This window comes from Gambusia affinis, linkage group LG09 (assembly GCF_019740435.1).
Source record: "Gambusia affinis linkage group LG09, SWU_Gaff_1.0, whole genome shotgun sequence".
In the NCBI taxonomy this organism is placed as follows: domain Eukaryota; kingdom Metazoa; phylum Chordata; class Actinopteri; order Cyprinodontiformes; family Poeciliidae; genus Gambusia; species Gambusia affinis.
In genome coordinates, this window is record NC_057876.1 from 25,602,323 (window position 1) to 25,629,471 (window position 27,149).

The 27,149-nt window shown below is 36.9% G+C and overlaps 1 protein-coding gene across 4 annotated transcripts; it reads left to right on the forward strand.

The window, feature by feature from the left end:
• The first annotated feature begins 549 nt into the window (after positions 1 to 549).
• Positions 550 to 27,149, forward strand: sec24b (SEC24 homolog B, COPII coat complex component). Of its 4 annotated transcripts, none has more exons than XM_044127121.1 (24): positions 550 to 857; positions 3,618 to 4,292; positions 4,773 to 4,940; positions 6,761 to 6,892; positions 11,472 to 11,555; positions 12,631 to 12,794; positions 12,867 to 13,051; positions 13,128 to 13,230; positions 13,693 to 13,819; positions 13,908 to 14,017; positions 14,177 to 14,289; positions 15,052 to 15,170; positions 16,078 to 16,133; positions 16,240 to 16,446; positions 17,166 to 17,289; positions 17,841 to 17,999; positions 18,085 to 18,258; positions 18,341 to 18,451; positions 19,104 to 19,279; positions 22,245 to 22,382; positions 22,612 to 22,716; positions 22,979 to 23,071; positions 23,558 to 23,661; positions 26,299 to 27,149. In XM_044127121.1, the coding sequence occupies exons 1-24, from the start codon at positions 764 to 766 to the stop codon at positions 26,411 to 26,413; spliced, it is 3,636 nt and encodes a 1,211-aa protein (XP_043983056.1). In that variant the 5' UTR covers positions 550 to 763; the 3' UTR covers positions 26,414 to 27,149. The 4 variants fall into 4 exon arrangements, with proteins under 4 accessions (XP_043983056.1, XP_043983057.1, XP_043983059.1 ...); XM_044127122.1 differs by having other exon boundaries at positions 568 to 857; positions 13,696 to 13,819; XM_044127123.1 differs by lacking the exon at positions 550 to 857 and adding an exon at positions 892 to 1,218.

The window sequence follows — 27,149 nt, forward strand, 5'->3', positions numbered from 1 at the left end:
TCAGTCTTTAACCAAAACTCAAAGAGTAGATGAAAGGTCCATTATTTAGAAAACAGATTTGTTTTACACCTTTAATTTTAATTATTTTCTCAGACTCACCATTTTTGTAACTATCAGAGCAGCTTCAGCAGCCACAAAAATTACATCCATTAAATTTTCAACCTTTGAGGTGAAAATGTATTTTGTTTCATATTTTTAAATGTTACAACTGTTTAGCAAAAAATATAATGACAGAATAACTGTGGCCCAGGCATAAAGCAAAACCCCCAAAGCATTTGTTTGGATCTTATGCTGAGAGGTCCTCCAGCTGGCTATTTTAAACTCCTTTTTTTCCTGGAAATTAATTTGCATATCAAGACTTATGAAAGTATTTGTTAAGCAAATGGAAGTTAAAAATTATTTGGATAGTGTACATGGAGTAAAGTTGCTAACATGGTTTAATTTCGTGAATATTTTAACGCTACTATGTTTAAATGTTTTATTAAACATGATCAGTGACCCCAACCTGTTATGTGAAAAAATAAACACTTGCATAGCAACTCCAGCAGAGGGAGTGACATGAACGCTAGCAGGTGTCAGATAAGCTCCGAAGGATCCTTACTAGTTGAGCGGACCTCCCTGACTTTGCTGCCCGGGTCTTCAACGACCATCAGCGGCTGCCGCTTCTGTCGCGGGTAGGGAATACCCAGACTTCGGGACACGTACGCTCATGTGTGTTCACTTACCCTTGTGTTTCCGGACGTGAGAACGGGAGGACCGCGCGATGTCTGCGTCGGGGTTCACAAACCTCGACAGTTCTGCGGGATATAACCAGAACCCAACGCCGAACGGTGGAGCTGCGCCCCCCTGTCAGAACGGTAAAAGGCCGGGAGGATGCGATTAGTCAGCCTGCTGGTGTTAGCATGTTAACGCCGTGGAAGCTTGGTTTTTGTACTCTGCCTTCTGTTTCTTTGTTTTGGTTTTTATTTCGCCACTGTTACTTTGAATGGATTTAATTTGATTTAGAAGAGGAAATCCTTTTTTATTATTTGTGAGAAGTGATGATTCAATCTCGCGGTAAAGCTAAGTGCTAAGACCTGCTAGCTCGAAGCTAATGCAGTCCAATGGAGATAACGGGGTTGAAGTTAGCCAAGTGTTAGCAAGTGAGACAGATTGTGCGCAATCATTTCACTCTTAATAGCAAAAGTCCCGGAAACAACTATTAATTTCAAATTGCAGGTACGACTGGCTTTTACATTTATTTTTATGTTGTCTGATGAACGCGTATTTAAAATGCGACAAGCCCTGACTGTTGAATATGCTGAAAATGTATAAATGTTTAGCAGAAATATGAAAATGAGGAAAAACTTTAACTAATTTTACAGATTAGTCGCTGTGCAGTGTTTACAGATTACTGTCATTTAAAGTTTTCCTACCTAATCCCTAGGATTGTATGTACTTTATGGCTTCATCTTTTATTCCAAATATGAAAGATAAAGAAAGTTTGATACTTTTGAATTCAATTGATTTTTGTATTATTTTTTTTGATAAAAGAATAAACTCTGCTACCCACAAGACTATGCAGTGTCATTAGGTTTGAAGTTCTACAAATAACAAAGTATTAAGGACCAGAAAATAGATAAATATTAAATCTTAGAGGGCCTTATGTAAGATAAAACGGTGACAGATGGTGAAAGATCTGTTTAAGAGAAACAGCGATATTATTCATAAATATGTCTGTTTATAAACGACTGCGTAACAACGTACATTTCTGTATATGATTGAACAAGTTTTATAGTTTTACATTAGCTTGTTGTTAACACTAAATATAGATGGGATTTGAAATTAGAGTATAAATCACGGCTATACACATGAAGTATAAATGCAGAGTGCTGTAATTACTGTAAATTACAGTTGCAGTTTTAAGTATAATTGAATTTAGTGTAGATCAGATTTGTTGGTGTGCAGCAGGCTTCGTAAGATCTACCTGGTGGTACTGATGTGTGAAGTCTGGTTGTTTCTTGAGGCGCTTCCAAATGCTGCAACCTGAGTCCAGGTGATTTTATTTTATGTTTGTTCACTTGGGATGTCAGTTGGTGTGCTTTCCTGTCTGCTGTAGTCTAGCTAAGGTACCATGATGATTCAACGCTGAGGGATGTGAGTGTACTCTCACTTGAGAACCTGCGAAAGGCTACTAACATCTCTTGTGGGATTCGGGGCTTTCCTCAGGGATATTCAGAAATAAACCATCAATTTCAGCTTTCTTCCTCTCTGTTTGTGGTAGTTGCTCTGCTGGTAACCTGATGCTGTATAATCTGTCCAGTCTTTATTCTGCTGTGAAAACACATTATTCCTGTTTAGAAACTAAAAATAGTGTAGTTTTATAGAAGTAGGTCTTATCCCAGAAGTTGATTTTTAAATAACTTTATTTCAAATTAATCAATCAAATTTATTGATGCCATTAGGTAGTTTTGGTAACAGTGAGATGAATCAGTTTTCCTGCCAAACTCAAAACTTGCCATAACACAAAAACATAAACATAACATGATTAAAAGAGGCCTGATGCTCAATGCTTTAAAATATTAAAACCCCTAATAATATAAAAATAATAAAATAAAAACACAGATTTTCTCATTTGTCTTTATTTTATTTTTGTATTCCATTCATTCAATAATAAATATAAGTTGTTCATGTAACAACCAAATAAATAATGAATGAAAAGGAACAGAAAGAATAAACTTATATGCTCCAGTACATTATATTCTCATTAGGACAATATAAAAAATAATATGAAAACTAAATAAAATTTGGAAACTCATGGCAACAGGAAGAAGCTGAATATGGCTAGTGCTGCACTTGAAATTTCAATTTGATTGACAAATTAAATGTTTGCTTGAATTTTTTATGTAATTATGGGAGTTTTTAGTCTGTTTTTATACACAACAACATCTTAAGCAAGTTGTATAACACATTTCAGTAACAAAGTGCTTTACATCATAAAAACACCATATAGTCATTAATTATAAAATAAGCACTAAACATTACATTTTGTCAAATGCCATAATCAAACTACACATAAAATATGCTGCTCAATGTTCTACTTACTATAAATTAAAAGCAACGCCAAACAGGTGGATTTTTAATATTTATTTACAGAACCTCAATGTTTCAGCAGTTTTGCAGTTTTACGGAAGTTGAGAAGTGCATTGAAGCTGAATGCTGCTTTTTCATGTTTAATTCTGGTTCTGGGGGATGCAAAGTAGACCTCGGTGGTCTGAAAGGCTGATGCAATAGTTTTTAATGTACTGTGGAGCTAAACCGTTCAGTGATTTATAAACTAAGAACAGTATTTTAAAGTCTGTTCTCTGAGCTACAAGGAGCCAGTGTAAGGACTTTAGAACTGCTATATCCTCCTGGTTTTAGTGAGAATGCAGACAGCAGTCAATGCAACTAAATACAAATGGATGGAGGAGTTTCTCTAGATTCTGCTGAGTCATTAGTCATTTAATCCTAGAAATGTTCTTCAGGCGATACAAGGCTGACTTTGTAACTGTCTTTATGTGACTCTGAATCCTCATTCAGATTTCAGGCCTGAAAGGTAGACCGCCTTTTTTGACATCTGTTCTCTTTCTCTGCAGGTCCACTACCAACCCACCCATCCATGTACCCTCCTGCAGGTTACTATGGCGTCCCGCCTCCACAGCAGAGCTGTCCCTCCATCCCCAGCCATGCCACTTCAGCTCCCAGCAAAGCATCAATCACAAGCAGTGCCCACAGTCAGAACTACTACCAAAACAACCACCAACAGCAGCAGCAACAAACACAACTCCCTCAGCATCAAGTAGCACCGTCTCCATACTCTGCTCCACCTCCCTCTCAGCCGTACGCCACCCTCCCATCTTTAGCACCTCCACCTTCAAATGCCCAGTTCAACCAACAGGCGTTCCAGCAGCAGCAGCAAACACTCTACACCACTTCAGGGCCCTACTATGGTCAACAATCATACAGAGCGTCTCCAGCACAGCCCCACCATCATCATCATCATCATCAGCTGCAGCAGCATCATCCTAGTTTGGTTTCATCGCCAGCTGGCATTCCCGTCTACCCAGATGTTTCATTCCCATCTGGCCCAGCGAGCAGCCAGTATGTCCCCCACACTTCCTCCAAGACCTCCACACCTGGAGTCATGTCCACCCAGATGGGCGCGCCCTTGTATCAGTTCAGCGCTCTACCTCCAGCCTCGACGACGGTGCAGCCAGAGTACGGCACGGGGCATCAAACGGCAGCGACAGTGAATGGCAAAGGAAGCACAGGTATGCCAGAGAGAAGGTTTCATCATGTGGGTTGTTGTTCTTCTTCGCCAGTTGAGATGACGCCATGGCAATGTGGAAAAAAACATATTTTTATGAAGGTTACATACTGACCTTTAATATTTATTTTTTGTTTATTAAATAACATGGCACAATGCTAAAGTTTTTGGCTTTTCTTATGATCTCTAATTGTATGTGAACATTAACCATTTTTCAGATGAATTTAATTTTTTCCAAAAAATTTCTTTGATCGCAACAAATTTGGTGCAGGTAAAGCGGGTTCAGTTCCTCCAGGTTAAGGGCATTTCACTTTCGATTAAATTGTGACCGCTGATTGGTCAGTTGTTGCCAAACTCACTCAATTAATTGACAGATGGTGTCTTGCCAATTTCTGACTCTTATCTAATTCTAGTTTCCAAACTTTAATGGTTCTGTCTTAAATTAGTCATCCTATAACCATATTTTTCGTTTTTCTGTGATAAGCTTCAGTCCAAAACAACATCCACCAACACTATGACCAAAGCCATCAGGCCCCTCACAACTACAACTCCTACAGCGGGATGACACAAAGCAGCGGAGGTGCGGACGGAGACCGCCTGCCCTCAGGAACCCCCTCCGCTTCAGTCCATTCCTCCCCAAGCCACCACCAAGGTAAATAAATGCTTCTTTTTCTGTTTTATATTGAAAAACGGGAGACATCTGCCTGTTTATTTACAAAACTGCAAAGACGGAACTACACAAACAAGATGCCTGTTTGTGTTTGAAGATCTTTTGCTTACAGACAGGATTACACATCGTGTCATTTCTTTCTATCTTCTGGTAGACCTGAGCAATAAATCAATTAATCAGATTTTTGGTGTTTTGAAGATTTAAAAATCAAGATTTTCTGATCTGGTATAAAAAAAAATCAGAGACTTTATTTGAAAGTCTCAGAAATTGGTGTTTTTGTTTTGTTTGTTTTAGCTCAGCTCTGACATTGAAACTTGTGTTAAGCCAACGTGGAAAGGTGTGAAAGGTTTAGATGATCATAGCTGCACTTTCAGTTCAGCACACATGTAGTCTGCTGTGCACACCAAATGCTTTCAGATGTGCAGGTGTCTGAGCTTTGATGCAAATCTTTAGGGTCAGAAATGTGATGGTAGTTTATTTATGTCTGATACCTGATTTTCTCTGCTGATACTATCAGTAGTACAACAGAAAACCTGAACCAGTTGCACTTGTATTTTCTTTTTTAGTTTCTGAAACCCCACCTGCACAGCCTCAGACTTTAGAAAGAGGGTTTGTTTCAGTAATACAGTTTGTGTTCAATCATGTACTTGGATATCAAATTGAGTTCTGGTTTTTAATATTTGATATACGTTTGACTGCATATTTGGCCACTCTTCATTTGATTTGGCAGGTTTCCTGTCAGCTTCATATGTTTTTTTTCCCCAACACTGATGTCTGGGCCGTTCTTTATCCTTAATGTTAGCTTGGTTCCACATTATTTGTCTGTTTTAGATTATTGTTTTCTTCTGATTCAAACTATCAGCCTTAGAAAAGAAAATTGGATAAAAGGGTAAGGAATACATGGGAGCCACCTGTTTAAGTTTTCCTCTTGCTTGTGTTATGTAAAGAAAACTAATAAATGTTTTTCATCTGTGATATTTGAATTGTATTTTGCCTCATAATTGGGGAGGACCTCATTCTTTTAATTGTCATTTTGCCGTTCTGTTAACTCTGGTTTTGTTGGGCTGGACAATAAATCAATAATGATATATATTCCAATAGACACGTGATCATTATCAATAGATAATACATCAGATAGAATATTCAATCCATAGACTATTCACTGAACTCTGATCCCTAACAGGACAGCATTCTGAGGGATGTGAAGCAAAAGGAAAAAAAATCAGTGGATTCAACAGATTTACTAATTCTTTGGTTACCTAGCAACTCACGCTCTGGTCACCTAGCAATAACCTGTAGATTAACTGCTGCAGCAGCAGTTGAATATTTCACTGTCCCTTATTACAGCTTAAAAATATAAAAACAACACCATGGAGTGAAAACTGTGGATAAAACAGAAAAACTCAGACCAGAAGTTTAAAATTATTTCAGATATTTAAAACAAATAAACTTATCAATAATTATGAATATCAACTGATGTGAAACGCTTTTACCATGTTAAGATTTTCAGCCCTATATTGTCCAGCCCTAGATGTATAAGCAAAAAAGATTGACTACAATTTGTTTTAGAAGTTCTTAGATAATATTATTTAGGAAAAAAGACCAACAATGAATGGTTTGGGGATTTAATTCTTCTAAAGGTAAAATCAGTTTTGTTCCATACTGATGGAAAACAGACTGAGGGGAAATGCAGATTGTTTTTCTAAACATTACACACACACACACACTCCGAGCCCCTCTGCTGTTGGTCGATCAGTCCTGATAGTTTTCTGATGATCCTCTCCCGATCCCCCTTCCAACAGGCCTGCGGTACGGATATGTTGCTAATAGTGGAGCTAGCTCAGCCTCTGCCACCACCTCAGGCGCAGCTGCAGCCCCCTCGTCATCCAGCACTGATGATGATGATGAGGAGGAGGATGAGGATGAGGAAGCAGGTCTGCTTTAGCTTTTACCTCCAATCTTCACCCCTCTCCTGCCTGTTTCTGCTTTTTTCATCCCCATCAGCTCATGCAGCTCCTTTAAGCATCACCATTCCCTGAAATGTCCTGTCCTGTTCACGGTTCTGTTCCTGTTGAGTAAGTTATCTTATTCAAGCAAATCCTCTTTAATTAATTTACTGACTAATCAGAACCCTCCTTCTTCATCTAAATCAACAGTTCTCATACTTTATGCAAATTTATTCCTTGAAATATAACCTTTCTGTTGTTTGTCTTGTTTTTCCTTTTAGAAAGATCACAAAAAAATTTAAATCTGTACATTTTTTTCCTCCAGTACCATCAGATTTAGGTTGGATCAAAACAATCAATCATAATGAATCATTTATTGTAATAATTGTCAACTAATTTAGTAATCCATTGTTAAGTGGAGTACAGACTTTAAAAAGGTTTTTTGCTGAAAGAACAACACTCTCAGAACAGAAATTAAGCCAAAATTGTGAAAAAATATCTACATTTTGCATTTAAGTTATAGAAAAGAATTCTGTAAATATGTTTAGCCCAGATCTTCTGAAGTGATAGTTTTAGCTTTAGTATAACCTGATTTAAATTCTAGGGGGAAAAAAATCTTCTAATAAGCACATTTTTCCACACAGTGTTGATCTTCGAGCAAAAATGTTTGATATTTTCACATGTATCAAAATATCAAACAAATGCTCAAACACAAAGGAATGATAATGCAATTGCATGTTAGGCAAGAAAATATTTGTTTTCTTATTTACAAATGAATTGAATTATTTATTTACATCTTTTATTTATTTCTAATATTGTATAAAAGGTTTAAGTCATTAGGTGAAAAACAAAGACTAAAATAATTGTTAGTTGGAGTGCTAGACAAAATAGGTGCAACTTTTTCTTTGTTCTTTAATTGTTGTTTTTTTCTTAGTGCGTCCCTAAGACACACTGGAAAACTAATTATTTAGTCTATCAGTGTTTTCAGTGAGCTTTAGGCTGGAGCTGCATCATTTTGCATTATGTTTTTGCAGAATGTTTACAGCTTATAGGCAGCAGTTGACCTCTGAACTAAGTGTTTTGCATCATTTATGGTCGACTGGAAACGCGGTTTAAATTCCGCTGCTGCTACAGCAATCCTTCATTTTAATGTTTTCCATTTATGCTCAAATGTCATTTATATATTCGGATTTGAAATGCAAACATTTAACTTATGGTAGAAGTAAGTCGATAGGTTTTATGTAATTTCCATAATGTTGTGTATTTGCATTGTTATCCAGAACTGAGTTATACAAAAAAATATGTTTTTCTTTTTTAAAAGTGTTAGATTTTTATTCTTGTGCTTGAGTTGACCTAGACTATTAATGATTTTTTCAATATTTGATTTGGGAATCTCTTACTTTTATATAATATTTAATCTGAAATCCGCTAGATTGCAAGTCCTAAAATCAGCACCAACCTATTACATTTAAGAAATAATGTTGTATTTCTGAATTTGTGCATGCTAGGGATGTAAATGGTGCCGTTAGTCTGTCTTCCTGGTGTTCTGCCTGTAGCGAATCCTTTGGAGTTTTATCAGCCAGAGGTTAACATGTGTTTAAATATAGCCTCTCTCTCAGCTTGTTTACTGACTGTCTTGTTCCTCACAGGAGAGTTTGGGTAGCAGGCATTAGCATGTCCCTTAATAAAAAGCAGAGCTTGTTTTAGCTTTCTGTTTGTCCCGTATGATTTCCTCAGATCCTCTCGGTGGAACACGCTTTGTGTCTTTGTGCAAAACATTGTTTTATCTCTAAATTAAGCTAAACAGATTGTAAAATATTCTGCCATATGTTTGCACAATTATAATATCTTTATTTTAAAACAGCTCTCAGCAGAAAATATTGAAATTGTTGTTTTGTGCTAAATTATAGAGAGAATAATTTTAGTTTTTATTTTGAGGAAGTTTAGACAACTTGTTTTGAACAAAGTTGATACGAAATATATAAAAATGATCATATATTCTTGTTGTTTTGTTTGCTAAAATAGTTTGTGTTTGTAAAATAAAATAAAATCCATTCATAAATATTTCTATGAACCTTTGGTTAGAAAATTAACTTCTCTAAAGTTATTCGAACATTGACTCTTAGAGGCCAAGGTAAAAAATAAAATAAAATAATAATTGCCTTTATGTCCTAAAATAACGACTTAAGTAAAACAAATTCTCTACAACAGCTTTGTTTGTAAAGCTGCTGAAACATCCTAAAAAACCTAAACTTGTCAGTTAGTGGACTGGATCCAGATGTGCTTAATACTTTTCAGAAAAACAACTGAAACCTCCCTCTATGAAACCTCTATTCCTAACCTCCCTCTTTACAATATTGCATTATTTCCTTTTGACCTACTGCAAAAAATCTTACCAAAATACATTGTAGTTTGAGTTTGTAATGTAAAGAAACTACTGTGGATTTCCTTGTTTTAACTTCTTTTTTTTTTCCATATTTACATGTTAAAAACCAAACCCAGTGTTTTTTCTTTGCAAAATCTGTATACTTTGAAAAATATCTATAAATTTTCTTTTATTAGTCTGTACTGCTTTAGCACATGTTGCTTCCTGCATTTCAGATTCTGTGAATCTTCCTTTTCTTCTCAGCACTAACTGTAGATAATAAGATTAGTGTGACTTTTAGAAGCACATCAAACACTTTGAAAAGTGTTTTTATCATGAATAATCTGTGATGGAACCAGGTTGATCTAAAGTCTTGCTACATCAGAAGAGATTTGCCACGGAGCTGAGCGTTGTAGGAAGAGGTGTAACAAGTGTCTCTGAGAATGCTTAGCTGTCCGTCTCTCCCAGAGCTCATAATCCCGGCGTCTGCTGCTCAGATTTACTGCTAGATAATTGGATCCGGTTCTGTCCAATGAGCTCCCAGCATCAGGCCTGCTGTGTGTTGGTTTGCTGCTGATCTCTCCCTTTGACCCTCATGGATTAATGGCTTCATTCAAATATTCTGTGCACCTAATCCTTATGAAAATCCTGCCCAGAGTTGGACATGCGTTGGGGGAACGTGTGTACTCTGTTTGCACTCAATAAAATTATATTTGAGCATTTTGTCCTCTATAAATATTAAAGTGGAGGACAAAAAGAAAGAGAATTTACAGATTTAATTCTTGGTAAACAAGGTAAACTCAGTCTGTTTTACTTTTGGCAAAATATTAAACTTTTTAATATTTAGCATGCTGAACAATATTAAATCATGAAAAGACATATACTCTTGCTTTCTCTACATCGTGAATTCTTTAAATCATGAACATTTTACTATAAGTGTTTGACCAGTGCCACCAGGAGCAGATTTGTTAATTTAATAATATATTTTGCACACTGTAAAACTGTGTTTTTGTTTATCTGAAGCAACATATTATTTTTAGAGACAAAGTTTCACATTTTGCCCTAATGTGAAGCTTGCATATCTGTAGGCAGAGGACTGAAGCACAAGTGACATCCGCAAACAGCTCAATGCACATAACGGCACTTTGCACCAATCCAATGGCTGAATAGCTTGAATAACAGATTAAAAACAATAAACATATTTGTTGAGCTCATATGTCTTATTTGTTCAATAATTTTGTCCAACAAAAATGTTTAATTAAAAATGTTTACTGTAGGCTTTTCAATTAAAATGCAAATAATTACTTACAAACCCTTCAATTAACTTGATTAAAAATTATAATAAGGCTCATAACTAAAATTTGATTGGATTAAGAACTTTATTGTCCATGTCTGACTCTTCTGCATTTAAATAATCAGTGTAAAGCTTTTCTATAAAATAACAATGCAAGTCAAGTTTGATTTTCATTCTTCTGTCAAAAATTGGCATCTGATTGTGTTTTTTATATAAGCCAATCAGAAACTCTCGTCTGCGTTCACTAGGCAGAGTTTGTCTATGATGAGTCAAACTCGCTGCGGATTATTATTTTTCTGTTTTTTTAAGGAGATTAAACCATAAAAAGTGGTGTGTCACTAAAAAAAAACCTGAATGTTGTATAGGTTGTTTTTCAGTTCTGTATGTTTTAGCCTTTTTTTAGCACCTTAAAGGGATTAACTTGCGTTTCTGAGTGTGGTACAGTTCGGCTCAGAAGGTTCTGGTGCTGGTAAAACCTCTGTTTCCGTCTCTCTCTACTTTACATTTTTCCAATCCTCTGAAGCCTCTGCTTCCCACGAAGCAACATCAGCACAACGACTTCTTCAGGACTTAAAGACAGGCTTTCATGTTTGCTTCAAGCTGCTCCTCTGGCTCTTCTCACCCTGTTTCTCAGAGGCCTGGGGGAGTTAAAGTATTGCATTCACCAAACAAAAATCCACACTTTGATTTTGTACTTTTGCTTCCCATTGACTGATTTTTATTTGCCTCCATTTACTACTGACTCTTGAACCTCTTCTTTAATGTTCCCTCAACATGGATTTAATGTCTTACTTTAACCGTGTTTGTTGTTTCTCTGTTCTCTTTTACTCCAGCATTCTTGGTCCCTCCTGGGTAATATTTATATAAATGTTTAAATCCTTCCTGCCTGTTTTTTTTGCCTCTTTCAGGCGGCGACACTTCCTCCTCCAGTACTGGCAGCGCCTCTCCAGTTCCCAACAACTATGATTCCCTCGAAGGCGGCAGCTATCCAGGTACATCATCACCACAAACTGCATTTCCTTTGACTTTAAAATTACACAAATTGGAATTGTGAAAATAAGTTTGCTCAATCGAAACACACCAATGTGGAAAAAAAACATGTTTTTGTGCTAGAGTGAAGTGGTTTTTCAGCTGCATTAAAATTATTTTATTATTTCACAAAACTGAAATGGAAACATTTTTTTTGCATCAAACGAGTCACATAATCAACAACCAGCAAGAAGATAACAGGAAGTTGTAAGATAATGATGGTGCAGCGTGTTTTCTAATGATTTACTGTGTGAACAAAGATAATTTCTTGTTTAATGGAAACGTCGCAAATAAGAGATCGTGTGTTTTTTTCCCCCAACATTAGCGAAATATGAACGAGATGAATATGTAAACTGAAAACTGGAGAATACACAATTTATTATTATTATTAAATAGAATTTCAGATTTTTGTATAATTTTTGTCCATGTTGACTACAGGTTGACTACAGTAAGCTTCCTTTCTAAGCTTACTAGGGATGCACAGATATGAAAATTTAGTCCAATATTTATTAGTGATATTAAACAAACTGATATTGGGATAAACTTACAGAAAACTACAAAACAGCTGAAATGCTGAGTTTCTAACCTGTTTAGAGCTGCCTTTGATTAATAGTAAGTTAAACATTGATCAACATGTTTTAACAATTGACAAAATGTAATATTTACTGCTTGATTCATAATTGATGACTTTGTGTTGTTTTATGATGCACTTTGAATTTCCTCTTTGCTGAAATACACTATAAAAATGAACTTGACTTGAGTGAATACTGCTGTAATGACAGTTGTCGTCAATATTTTATTTTATTTGATTACTTTATCGAATAATTGACAGATTATGTGATTAATAATATAATTGCTTACAACAGCCCTGATGTTAAGTAGTTGTGAACGAGCAGATTGAATGATTTACACCGTACACTTTTTAAATTAAATTAAACATCCCACCTGCCTAAAGTGGCATAGTTAAAGTAAAATCCCAAAACACTGAAAAGTTCCTGTTTTAATGATGATATCGATGCTGAAATGTCTTTTGCACAGATTCCATGCCGCCCTCCAACAACATGACCAATCAGGCTCCGCCCTTTGGTAGCTATGGTTACCACGGCGTGCAGCCGGCCTATCAGCACGGACCAGCCTCCCACCCTGATGCTTCCCCGTCCCACAGCGTGTACAGTCAGCCGGGTTACCAGCAGTACTCCCAGGTAACAGAACAGAACTGCTGTGCAGAAAGAATTTCTTTTATTTTTTTTTTCTAATCATTTCTTCTTCTGCAGCCTTTCCCCAACCTGTCCCAGCTCTCTGCAGCTCTGGGCGGGTTGAGCGGCGTCCCAGAGCTGGAGACGGAGGCCCTCAGGCCGGTCAACCTGCTGCAGGAGAGGAACCTGCTCCCTTCCAGGCCCTTGGAGGCTCCTGAGCCGAACCTCAGCCCTGATCTGAAGAAGGTCAACTGCAGCCCACAGTAAGTCGGTCACACGCCTTTGTTGTTCAACATTTTTCTTCTTATTATCCTAATTGTCTGTTCCTTTGCTGTCCAGAACATTCAGATGCACCTTGACGAGCATCCCTCAAACCCAGGCGCTACTCAACAAGGCCCGCCTCCCTCTGGGCCTCCTCCTTCACCCCTTCAGAGATTTACAGGTAGCCGCTGTTACTCAGAGCTGGGAAGTAATTAGTTACATTTACTCAGTTACGTTTACTTGAGTAACTTTTTTGAGAAAATGTACTTTTTATTTTATTATGAAGTATTGCTCCTCTTCCTGGATTTTCTACACACACTGAATGAAAAATGAACACATTGTAATCAAAAATTCACCAGACACAGACACACACCTGCAGTTTTTGTTAAAGATTTATAGTGAAAGAAACTGATTTGGAAAATTTTTCTTTTGCCTGAAACAAATAAATGGGTCAAAGAACCTTTCAAGTATGCATTCATCCACGTTCCATTGAACGTGAAAATAAAAGCCTGTCTTGGTCGTCTGCTCATGCAGAAAACAAGGACTGTTTTTCTAAAAGAGTCAAAATGGAGAAAACAAGTTGAGAGGCCAGACCTTGAGCAGAAGGGTGAGTTTAACTCTTTCCTTGCTCCTCTCTCTGCAGCAGCTACCAGTGATCACATCCAACACGATAGTGCGGTGTCGCTCATGTCGGACGTACATCAACCCGTTCGTCACCTTCCTGGACCAGCGCAGGTGGAAGTGTAACCTCTGTTATCGAGTCAATGATGGTAGGAAACTTTTAGGTACTGATTTCTTCATCCTTTTATATAATTTGATTAAAATCTAAGACTTTTCTTTTTTTTATGTTTTGTTTAGTTCCAGATGAGTTTATGTACAACCCGGTAACGAGGTCATATGGAGAGCCACACAAGAGGCCAGAGGTCCAAAACTCAACGGTGGAGTTCATCGCTTCTTCAGACTATATGGTAAAATTTTACACAACTTCCTGTTGTTTCAATGTGGTTGCCTGTCCACTAGAGGGAGGTGTTGTATTTTTCTTTAAATAACTTTGAAAACACAGAATCACAGAAGGACCTAAGCATTTGATGCGACGCCTTACTTTCTGTCTTTGTCCCTGGTGTCAGCTGCGACCCCCGCAGCCGGCGGTCTACCTGTTTGTGCTCGACGTGTCTCACAATGCCTTGGAGGCAGGATACCTGAAGTACTTCTGTGAATCACTTCTGGAGAACCTGGACAAGTGAGTTTGGACAACTAAATGAAATCATAGTTTGGCCTTGACTCAGGTTATTTTTGAGGTCTTTTAAAAAACATTACATTGGAGTGTTTTCCCACTTCATAGTCCGGTACATTCTTATTCAGTTGGAGATAAAAAATAGCAAAATTTGTTACATTTTCAGCTGGTGCAGTTTGCTTTTACACTGCACTGAGTCAAATGAACATAACTTGTTCCCTTCCTCGCCAGTGGTGGCGCTGCACCAAGAACCACTGAAGGAAACGACAGAAAAACCTCTGAAGAAGACACTGTGCACAACTTCCTTTTTCACAAAACATAAACAGAAATGTTTTTGTACACAAAAGTGTACTCTTTTGTCTTTAGTTGAAGATAACGAGCCATTTCTTCAGCTAGCACTGTCTAGCACTTTTATTTTGGCTTTATTTACCCAGAATTCCCTGCACTTTAGTCTACTTTCTGCTTTTGAAGCGGTTTCCATTCTGCTAGGCGTCCACATATGCATTCAAGTTCACTTCAACTGAACCGAGACCAAAGTACAGTTTGTTTTTTGGCCCACATCAGAGTTTAATTATGTATTCACTCCTCCCCAACAAACTGGACTTTCTGGAAAAACAAAGCAGAGTTCAACTAAAGCGAATTAAAAATGGCTTATGTGAATGCACCTTTACCATAGAAAGCTCATATTGGAGGTTTTTCCCTGAACATTTGTTTTGTTGACATTTTCCCGCCTAAACGATTACTGACAGATGCTGTTTTGCGTTTCAGGTTGCCCGGAGACGCGCGCACCAAGGTGGGTTTCCTTACCTTTGACAACACCGTCCATTTTTACAACCTCCAGGAGGGACTGTCTCAGCCACAGATGCTGGTGGTGTCAGACATCGACGGTACGTCTCTTCACTCCCATTAGAAAAAAAAAACGAGGAGAAACTCTGTTTTAACCACTCGTTGGTTTTGTGTAGTTTCTGCAAATAATTGTGTTTATTTCTAAAAGATTAGTAATGATTTTGTTTGACTTGATGAGAAAAATGTGTATCGAATTTAGTGAATTAAGTTAATAAAAATACCAAAAGTTTCAAATTTAATACCTAAATAAGCTATTAAATGCTTATTTTTGTATGTAACAATTTAATTATAATTGTAAATATATTAAATATTTTAGATGTATATTAAAATAATTAACTTAATTATATATCAATTCAGGTTATAAATAAATGTATACATATTTCGATACTTTTATAAAATTCTGAATTAAATAATTGGATCAAAGTGTATTCATCACATATTAAAATAATCTGATTTTTAAAAAGTAATCTAGGATTAAAAAAATAATAATCTAGGATTTTATAAGTATTTTTATGTAAAGATATTTAAATCCTATGTTGCAGTAGATCAGAAATTATTTTTTTTGCCCTTTTATAAAATTATTAACAAGATGATTGGTCTGCATTTTTCTGACTTGTTTATCATTTTCACTCATTTTACATCCATTTTTTTTATGATTAATCTTAATGTTTTTTCTGTTATTCCATCTGTTTAAAACATTTAAATTTATTTTAGAGATCTAGACATTTTTTTATGGACAGAAAGAAAAATGACTCCTTTTCTGGAATTTAAATTGTATCATGCAGCTCGAGATAAAAGCTAAATTACTACCAGTCAACTTCTCCTGCAAAGAGGAATGTAAGATCCAAGATTTGATTTAAGGAGAAGCTATAACATTTCCAGATGCTATTTTGTGAGAAATAATAGTAAAACTCTTTGCTTTTAATGTCACTGTAACTGCTTTTGCAGATGTTTTTATACCGTCACATGACAGTCTGATGGTGAACCTAAAGGAGAGTAAAGAGGTACTTGTCTTCGTTTTTCCTTCTAGCAGTGGCATAAAACATATGAATATTTTGACTAATGTTCACAGCAAGTGTGAGGATGTTAAAATTGATCTTCCTTTCTCAGCTGGTGAAGGAGCTGTTGACGTCGCTGCCGGCCATGTTCAGCCAGAGCAGAGAGACGCACAGCGCCCTCGGTCCCGCCTTACAGGCCGCCTTCAAGCTCATGTCGCCCACCGGCGGTCGCATTACGCTGTTCCAGACTCAGCTTCCGACTCTGGGAGCAGGGAAGCTGCAGTCAAGAGAAGATCCAAACCAGCGTTCCAGCACCAAGGTTAATAGATTTTGATCATGGGAGAGTTTGGAAACGTTTCTGGAATCAAAGGATCTGATGCGGTGGAGACTCTGACAAGATTTGAAGTGCTAAGAAGCAACTGAATGACCTTAATGAAGGCTGCGTTAATCTACTTATGAAGCTCTTTATTGGGTAGCACTTCAAGTGTGGCTGGAGACTTCACCATAGAGTTTGGATCCTGTCAGTTTTGGCTGAAAACATTTTTCACGTCCAAAATTTGTCCTTCCATTACAAATGTGTATAAAACTAGGTCAGTATACTGCTAATGCTAAAAAACAAACAAACAACAATTTAGCAGTTTCCATTAAATAAGAGTTGCAATTAAAAGCTTGTGAATAAATCACTAAAAAAGCTGTTGTATCATGCTGCATCAGCTGCTTCCTGTCTTTGTCCTCTTCGTGGTTTGTGCTGCAGCAACATCCGGTATGTGATGCAAAAAATGTGAAACCTCATTCTAGCGACAAAGCTTTTGATCAAAAAGCATTTTTTTAAAAATTGGCTTGTTTCTGTTAAGCAAAATTAGAAATGCAGTTATTTATTGTGATTAATTTAGCCTAGCCTTAACTACATAGTCTATAATTCCTGTATCTAAAAGGAATAAAATGGAAAAACTAAATTAATTATTAATTATCTACTTTTTGGAAATTTTCTCAAATTGTTCTCTCCTTTTGTTTTACATTTGACCGATAACTCTTCAGGGAGCACAGCACCTGGGTCCTGCCACAGATTTCTATAAGAAGCTTGCGCTGGACTGTTCAGGACAGCAGATTGGAGTGGATTTGTTCCTGCTCAGCTCACAGTACGCCGACCTTTCATCACTGGGTAAGAACAGGTTTGAAACTTCTGGGTTCTCATTCTTCTATAGGATAAAAGCTTTTGGATTTCCAATTATAAAGAAATTCAAATGTTCCTCCAGATCTATTCAACCTGAGCAACCAAATTATTTTTATTCTTGATCATTTTTTCAAAAATTCAAAATCAATTTAAATTCAGGAATTCTTTATTGATCCCAAAGCCATTGTACAGTGCAACATGCTGGAGCTCCACTTGGGTTGCTAGGTGATGGGTGGAATTCTGTTGGGGTTGCTAGGTAACAGGCTGGGGTTGCTGGTATGCCACATTACATTCCTGAGGTTTTTGAAACAGCTCATCTTCCAGACACCAAAAACCATTAACTTATTGCCAAATAAGCAGCTGAGTGTTTTCTTTTCTTTTATTTACAGCAGTAGAAACTCAAATGAAAGTAGAAAATGTGAATTTTGCATAAGTCTGCTTTAAATTTCCTCAGACATGACAAATGTTTTTGAGTTTTATTATTTTTTTAAATCAATCCTTTTTATATTCAAAGCTTAAGAATATATTATTTTTTTCAGCATGTGTCTCCAAGTACTCGGCTGGCAGCGTCTTTTACTATCCCTCCTTTCATTACATCCACAACCCTGCGCAGCTGGAGAAGTTTCAGAGGGACCTTGATCGCTACCTCACCAGGAAGGTCGGCTTCGAGGCCGTCATGAGAATACGATGCACTAAAGGTATCCTCAACAAAACTCGACACTCGTTTTGTATTTTCAGATGTTCCTCTGAAGCCATTCTTAAACCTGGATAATGTGGTTTCAGGTTTATCCATCCACACGTTCCACGGTAACTTCTTTGTGCGCTCCACCGACCTGCTGTCCCTGGCTAATGTGAACCCAGACTCTGCCTTCGCTGTCCAGATGTCCATCGAAGACTCTCTTGCTGATTCATCGCTGGCCTGTTTTCAGGCTGCTCTGCTCTACACGTCCAGTAAAGGTAAGCCCAAATTCAGCACCTAAAAAAACAGATTATTCTCTTATACAACAAATAATTGAAATAAAAGTAATGTTTCTAATAGGGAAAAGGCGAATCAGAGTCCACACTCTGTGTCTGCCGGTGGTCAGTCAGCTGAGCGATGTTTACGCCGGAGCTGACGTTCAGGCTATCACATGTCTGCTAGCCAACATGGGTGAGTTCACAACTTTACTTCACTTTAACTTACATAAACTTACATAATAAGGTGCAGTATAATACTTGATTAAAACTTAAATTTGTAAAGCGTTATTGGCAGTTGAAACCAGGTAATTTTATACACCTAACAAAAAGACACCTTTAATTTTTTTGTCACTACCTGAAGTTAAATCAGACTAAACTTCTCTTGCTTTGGGTAAGTTAAAGTTACTAAAATTATTTCTAATTGCTAAATGCCAGAAAACGTAGCAGGAACATTTTTTACTTTATTTGTGAATATTTATTATTTCTAATGGCTCAATGTCTTTTCCATCTGTGTAACTGAAGTAAAGATTGCCTTATTTTTTTAGAAGTTGAACAAAGTCATTGAAATTGTGGAATATTTTTTGTTAAATTTGTTAAAAACTTCTTTGCTATATTTTAGTTCACATTGTCCCGTTGTAGAATTTTGAATTCTATCACAAGACATTATTAATAATAGTAATAAATTATATTATCTGTATTGCATGTTTTATCTCTAAAGTGTGAAAACTTGCCTTGAAATTGCTCGAATTTTGCAGTGGCAATTTTCTACAAACCCTGTAATCAGTCATTAGTGCAGTTGTTAGTTCCCCTCCAGTTTTATAATTGATCTTTGCCGTGTGTTCCAGCCATCGATCGATCGATATCTTCCAGCCTGTCAGATGCTCGTGATGCCCTGGTGAACGCCGTCGTGGACTTTGCGAGCGCCTACAAAAGCAGCGTGTCGAACCTGCAGCAGTCTGGGGTCGTCCTCCCTGCAGCCATGCGACTTTTCCCCCTCTACATCCTGGCTCTTCTCAAACAGGTGGGAGTTAGAGCAGAAACGATTAATCCGATTAATCGTGATTAATTGATTACTGAAGTAACCGTCACTAAATTTACTAATCAATTGATTAACTGGAAAATACAGACTCAGAAAAGGCAATTTGCCGAAAAAAAAACATAACTGGAGCAGCATTTAAGCAAAAAATATTTACATTTTGCATTTAAGAAAAACAACTTTGTAAATATGTTTTTACCTTCCACTGGTTCAAATTGACCAAAGGAAAATGTTTTTCATATTTAGAAATGAATTGAATTATTTATTTGCATCTTTTAATGTATTTCTAATACTTTATAAAAACTGATTTAAATGGTTAAATGACAAATCTGCAAAATGTGTCATTATTTTTATTCAATTAATCATCAAAATAATTGATGGATTAATCAATTATTAAAATAAGTTAAACTCCAGAGCATTATTTAAAGATAGATTTTTCTTTTGTAAAATGTGAAAAACTTGTTTGCAGATAATTTTTGAGTTCTTTAAAACAATTATGGGGAAATGCTTTTAAACACTTTTTATAAAATTATTCAGCCCTGTTATATCTGCAGAACCTAAACAGTAAATCTGGATTTTTTTTTATGGCTCCTGATTCATATGATAATTACATTCTTTTTGCTTTAATAAATATAGTTAAAATAGAAAAAGTGAAATTCAGGAAAACAAAAACAGAAAAGGGAATTTTGAAAATATTAAAACAGATTTGGTTCCTCCACTCGCCTGGAAACTTATGGCATTGTCATAAAAAAGATCAAAAAGTCTGTTCCCTTTGCTATGGTTAGCACATTATATTTGTTCAACAAGATGGTAAACATCTTTATTTGCCCATAGCAATGCATAAGGAGATCCACCACTTAAACCAGACTGACTTCATCAGTCAGTCAGTCACTGCCTATCATTATCATGGCAGGCACCTATATGTTCTACACCCAATAGAATGTTTCTTTAATACGTATTATTTGTTATTATTCTTCCGTTACCGTTAATGCGGCTCGTGCGAGCCCACCCACAAAAGTGGTATCAAAGGCTTTGGAGTTACCATGGCGGCGTAAAAGCATTTTCTGTGTCCATAACTTTATGTAGAAACACTTCATTTTGTAGATCGTCCGTGATCTCTTTTAAAGTGAAGACAACGTCAATATGTATTATGGTTTGTCCACAACTTCTTTCTAAGCGACCCAAAGTTTTTGATTTTTGGAAAATCAGAGGTGAAGGTCAGAGCGACATTTTGACCCCAAATCATTTTTAACTTCGCCCTCACGCTCACAAATATTGCATGATTGGTATCAAACTTGGTCATGACATTGATCGCGTGCCTGCTCCGGTCAAATGTTTTCAAAATTATCTAGCGCTTACAGTTTTCTCTCCAGGTGCTTCAGAGCAAAGTCATGCGCCAGGGTAGCAGACAGATCTCACTGATTCACTTCCATGTATTTCTGAAAATTTCAGACCTTGGCACACATTTTTTATCTCATTGCTGCTGTGAGTGAGGTAGAGATATGAATGGCGGGACTATGTGAGCGACAAATAGCCCTCTCATATGCTTCAAACGGTTTTCGAATATGTATTACGGTTCCCAACGGGAAACAGTTTTTTACAATGCTTTTTAGTCAAACTGGCTGGCTCAAACAGAGAATTGTCTCCCCCTGGATGTCTCACTCACAGCTGGAAAAGAGGATTATTTACCATGTGACTACAAATCGCATCACTGTAGTTCGAACTAGTAGTTCAGTTAAAACAGAGGAGGACTGAGCTGGCCTTTAGAACAACTTGCTGCTATGGGCTGTATATAACTCATTTAACCCTGTCACTGTTACACATGGGATGAGTCTAGCCCTTTGAAATGAAGCTTACTGAAAATTTCAAAATAAAAGCCCTTGAAAATTTTTACATCAGGTCATTGCTTTTTGAGCGTTATATGACTGATTTAATCCAATGACTGTTACACATGGGATGACTTTGACCCTTTCAAATGAAGCTTAACAAAATTTCAAAATAAAAGCCTTGGGAATTTTTACATCATGTAATTGCTCTTTTGGCTTTATGTGACTGGTTTATCCAAAGCACTCTTACACATTGGATTAGTGTGGGCATTTAATATGAAGCTTACTGCAAATTTCAAAATAAAAGCCTCAAAATGCCCCTCTGGACAGGCCAGAGGCTCTGCATTATCTGTTTATCCGAGAAGAACTGCCTTGCACAGCAAGGCAGTTCATTCTATTTTCTATTTTTCAGACTTATTAGCCATGTTTAGTATACTTTATGGAGTAAGTAAATGACAGTAAACATTCTAATGATACCCCACATGCTACTGAAAGTATTTATGCTTACATTAGCATATTTGCTCATTTTAGCTAATACACTTACTTTATCATACTGAATGTTGCATGTCCAGCTTACTTAACATTCTTGTGATTCTATTGATTACATTGCAGCTTTCTTTAGCATTGATGCAAATTCTTAGCATCAGAACGCTGGGTCCAAACCGACGGGCACACTTTGGCAGGCCCCAGTTAAATTTCTTCAGGAATTTTCTAGTTCTAAAATTAAAATGTTCAACAAGATGTTGATTAAACATCTTTATTTCTCCTTTGTCAATAAATCCATCATGACAGATATTTAATCTGTGGATCCACCACTTAAACCAGACAAACCCCTTCATCAGTCAGTCCAGTTCTTGATCAATCTATCAATTTTTTCAATTTATCCATTGAATATCTCCGTCTTCAATATGCCCTTCTATCAATCCAATATCCTTCAATACATCCATTGATCCATCTGTCTATCATTCAATCAGTCCTTCCATCCATCCATTTGTTAAATTCACACATCTGTTCATCCATCCAGACGACTTTCCACTCCTCTCTCCAATCATCCTTCCATCAATCCTAAACATTACCAACATCGGAGAAATTAATTGCTGAAGATATTGTCCGGTTTGTTCCAGAAAGCGCTGCGGACAGGAACGAGCACGCGGCTCGATGAGCGCATCTTCGCCATGTGTGAGTTCAAGACGCAGCCGCTGCCGCAGCTGATGCGGATGCTTCATCCTGACCTGTACCGGCTGGACAACATGTCTGACCAGGTGGGATGTTTAATTAACTAAAACATATTCACGTATCGCCGCGTTTAAAAATTTGTATTCCCATGATTCAGTTTGTTTGCTATGCAAGAAGTGGAAAGTTGACAAACTGTTAAATACATGTTTTCAGTCAGAGAAGTCTGTCTCTATCTTATACATTTGTCATTATGATTGTAGACTTGTGGCCTCTGTATTCTGCTATATTGAGTGAAACCTTTTTTGTGTCCTGCAGGGGGCGCTCCATCTGAATGATACTGTAGTTCCTCAGCCTCACCTGCTGCATCTTTCTGCTGAGAGGCTCAGCAGAGATGGAGCGTTTCTCATGGACTGTGGCAACGTAAGTAAAGGTTGTTTCTCTGCACAACAAATGGAAATCCATCTTCTGAGTTGTATCTTCAACCACCTCACATTTAGTTAGATTCTCTAGTTTTGTCTTTTCAAGTTTTTCTTATTTTCACGTTTCTCGCTCGCACATATTTTATAAGGCCTGCAAAATGTGCCGTTTTTTAAATCAGATTAATCGATAACTTAAATAACTGTTAATTGCAGCTCCACATTAGTTATGTTTAGTTCTGATTTTTGACCTCCTGTCTCTCCAGGTGTTTTATCTGTGGATCAGCAAATGCTGCAATGAAACGTTTATCCGTGATGTTCTGGGCTGCTCCAGCTACGCTTCAATTCCCCCCAACATGGTCAGTATGAGCTGGACAAGCAAAATACACACAAAAACTGCGGGATTTTAGCATCGCATGAACTCTTTCTGCAGCTCACTGCTGCAATTCATCATTTCTCTAAAATGACTGATTTGCTTTTTTTCTGTTTGCCTTGTAAAATAAAACAACTCATACAGCAAAACAAATTTGCTGGTGAAACTTTTCAGATTTTTTTTTAAAAACTGCCTAGAAAGTTCAACTGTCACTGCATGGTGGGCGTGATGGAAACACCCAGAATAAACAACAAATGTCAGCCTCTTGTTTGCGCTGCGTTTTTTATTTCTGTAACAATGGAGTGATTACTCCCAGTGCTACCTACGCACCCGCACTTCCATCCACAGGAATGTGTCTGTTGACTCCATTGTGTAACTTGGATGACGGAGGGAATCCACATTGTCTGAAACATAGTAAGAACAGTGTTGGCTGATGTTTTGGTTGTCCCCTTTCTGTCCCTGTCACGCTCAGTGTCACATTCCAGAGCTGCAGACTCCTCTGTCAGAAAGAGTCCGGGCGTTTCTCGACTGGCTGCAGGACAACAGAGCATTCAGCTCTCCGATCCACATCATCAAGTAAGCAGAACCGGACTCACATCCCACTCTCTACCTGATGCTACTTTCTGAACAGTCCGCCCCCAATTAACGAGGGTGTTTATTAAAAACCTTTTTCTATTAAATGTGTTTTTATTTGGCTTCTTTTTGTTCCCATTTCAAACTGTTTTTTGGACCAAAGTGCAAAAGTATTCATACCTCTCAAATGTCTTAAAGTTTTTGCTACAATCACAAGCCTCATCCCACTATGCACAAAAATTAATGCATGTTTGGAAAGTAGAAGGAAAATATCTTGTTTCTAAAAAGTGTGACCCCCACACTGTATAGAACCACCTTCCATTGTAGGACTGAAATGATTAATCATAATTAATCAACTATTGAAATAATTGTCAATTAATATGGTGATTGATCAATCGTTAGCTGGACTATGCGGACTCAAAAACAAAAGTTGTTTGATGAAAAAACCTATTCAGATAAACCAAAATTATACAAACAATATATACATTTTACATTTAAGATAAAAACACTTAAATGTTTTAAGTGGAATAGTTTTAACTTCAGATTTACTAAAGAAATGACGTTTTTTTGTTGTTGTTTTTTTTAAGAAATTGAATTATTTCTTTGTTTGCAGTTTTTAAAGTATTTCTAATATTGTATAAAAAAGGCTTATGTGGTTGAAGAAGAAATCTGTATGATAAGCCTTTTTTTATTTCTGATTAAGCAATAAACCATCAAGATTATCGATTAATCGATTACTAAATTAATCATTGGTTGCAGCCATATTTTGCTGCAGGACCAATGGGCCGTCAGATTGAGTCGAGAGTTTGCTTATTTATTTATAAGTTCACTTCTGAAGTCAGTTGGACCTTTCAGAATCAAAGGAATCATGAAAAATTATACATGCCACACTTTTCAGATTTTTTATTTGGAAAAAGGATTAAAATCTTGCGTCTCTCTTTATCCACTCCCCAGTTGTATGCTATCTTGTTTAGTGTGTTGCACAAAATCGCTGTAAAATAAAGAACTTTGGGATTTGAAAGCAGAGAATATGGAAACATTTCATTTGCAAAACACAACATAATTAAAATAAAATTAACATTTCAGAAACAGAAGTATTACAGGAGGATGTTTTACTAATGTAATTAGTTCAAGATAATTTGCCTTCATGTTTCATGAAGCAGTTTAGTGTGGATCCTATGAAGTGAATTATAAAACATGTGAATTTGGCTCTCTACTAATAACTCCTAATCTGTGGGAACTGAAATTAGAACTGGTTCTTGTGAAATATTAAATTGCACAACTTTGTTCATCTGTGTATCTGTTTGCCCACAGCTAGATTGCGTCACAGATTAACTGGACCCGTCATACATACATGTTTTTAGTACCTGGTTTTGCAGGTTTTGTCTCAAAAGTAAAAATGAACAGTAGATAATGAAGCTTTGTTGTAAAAGTTGCTGTAATTGTATTCGGTTAGAAATGTTCTGCCTCAGCCTCATTTTATTGTTGTGATGAAAGAACAGAATGACAAACAGAAACCGGGTGGAGACGGTTTCTTGTAGAAGAGTCGGGTCTGAGGTCAACTGGAGACTATTTCCAGAGTAAAAACACAGTGAGGTCACTGGTTGGGACTCGTGGTAATGACATCTACTAGGAACGCATTGTTTCAATTTCCTTAGCTGCTTGCGGTGCAGCTTTGTTACTCAACCACATATTTACACCACTGATGTCAGGACGAATAGGCTGAGTGGTATTTCAACGGCCGCCTGTGTGGTAATGTGAAATGACAGCAGAGCTGACATTCATTTCCCTAAAATGAATGTCAAAAACAGATGGAGGCCCATTAAAACCCACCTCAAAGCACCTCAGATCTTCTTTTTGAAACAAAAGTATGTTTTTACTTTAGATACCAGCAAGTAAAGTAGAGAAGATTTACGAACTGTGTGATCAAATCAGGAAGGATTTTTATTGCTGCAGCATAAATTTAGGGGGAAAATATTTCCCAGTCCATACAGACAGAAAAAATGTCCCATTATATGGATTATTTACATGAAATCAGAATGTATCAGAAGTATTTGCACTCTCATTTAACACTTAAAAACAAAATATATCTATTTGTTTTACCCTGAGATTTTCTGTAGGATTTAGCTTCAACACACATGGATGAACGTTGGTTTTGTGTTTGGGGAATCGTTTCTCTGTGGATTTGATTACATTTTTCGTATCATTATTTGGGTATTGGGCCTCTGTTTCATGTCATACCTATTCTAGAGCAAAGTAGGAAGTCATAATTACCTATTAAAGGTTTCAGAGCACTCTGACCAATGCTTAAAGGGTGAATTGATAAATAATTCATTAATATTTTATATTATATATATTCAGAATGCCAATAATTCCGGTATATGTTACTTTGTTTTTTGTTTTTTGTACTAAATGTAGTACTGCATCCAACAATTACTTTCATGATCGATTAATTGAATAATTACTCTTAATTATCAATATAATACAGCAATTATCCTGATGATTAATCAGATAAACTGCCACATTTTGATAGATATTTCTTTTCAGCCTTTTTGTACAATATTGCGAAAATGCCTGCCAATAATTCTGGTATTTATGTACGAATATGCGTGAATCAATCTTTAATTTTTTGTCTCACAGAGACGACGCGTCAGCGAAGGCCACCTTGTTCCAGCACCTGGTGGAGGATCGGTCTGAGTCTGCGTCATCCTACCACGAGTTTCTGCAGCACATTCAGCAGCAAATGTCCAAGTAGGCTCCCGTATTGCCCAGAAAGACGTCCAGACATTTCGCAAGCCAACGGGAGAAGAGACTCCGGCCTCGTTGAGTATGAACTAGTGCTAGGCCAGTTTTAGCCAGATGAGTTTCCTCTCCATCCTTCAGACGGACTCTGGGAATAAATCCATCATGGAAGTTTGTGAATCAAAAGTTTTGTCAGGAAGAGAAGTTTTAAGATGTTATATGGATTTGATTGAGCAACCGGGTGAAAATTGAGCCGGTTCAATCCAGAGAAGAGGAATCAAAGTCGAGCCATGAAGATGCCACTTCCTTAGTTCAGTTTGTTTTTGTGAGCCTCACATGTAGCCTGTGCTATTTTTTTGTTTTTGTTTTTTTCTCTGGTTGAAATGTATCCTGAAACTCGCCCTCTCTGTCCTACCTTTCCCCTGTTTTGAACACACTGGAGAACATAGAACAAGAATCTGGCATGTGCTTAGAAATGCAAACAGCATGTCTTGGTTTTGTCTGCTGCTAGGCAACGGCCATGTTGGGAACATGACTGGGTTGGATGTTTTGTTTTCCTTAAACTTTCGGTCCTCTCGTGTCCGCTGAGAGAACGTTGGATTCATCAAACACCACAATCCTCCAATCTTCTGCAATTTCCATCTCATTGATTTTATTTTTTAAAGCGCTAAGATCGATATCCACTTTGTAACTACTGAAAAGAATCTTTTATGTGTGATAATTTATGAACCAGCTTATTAAATAAAAAA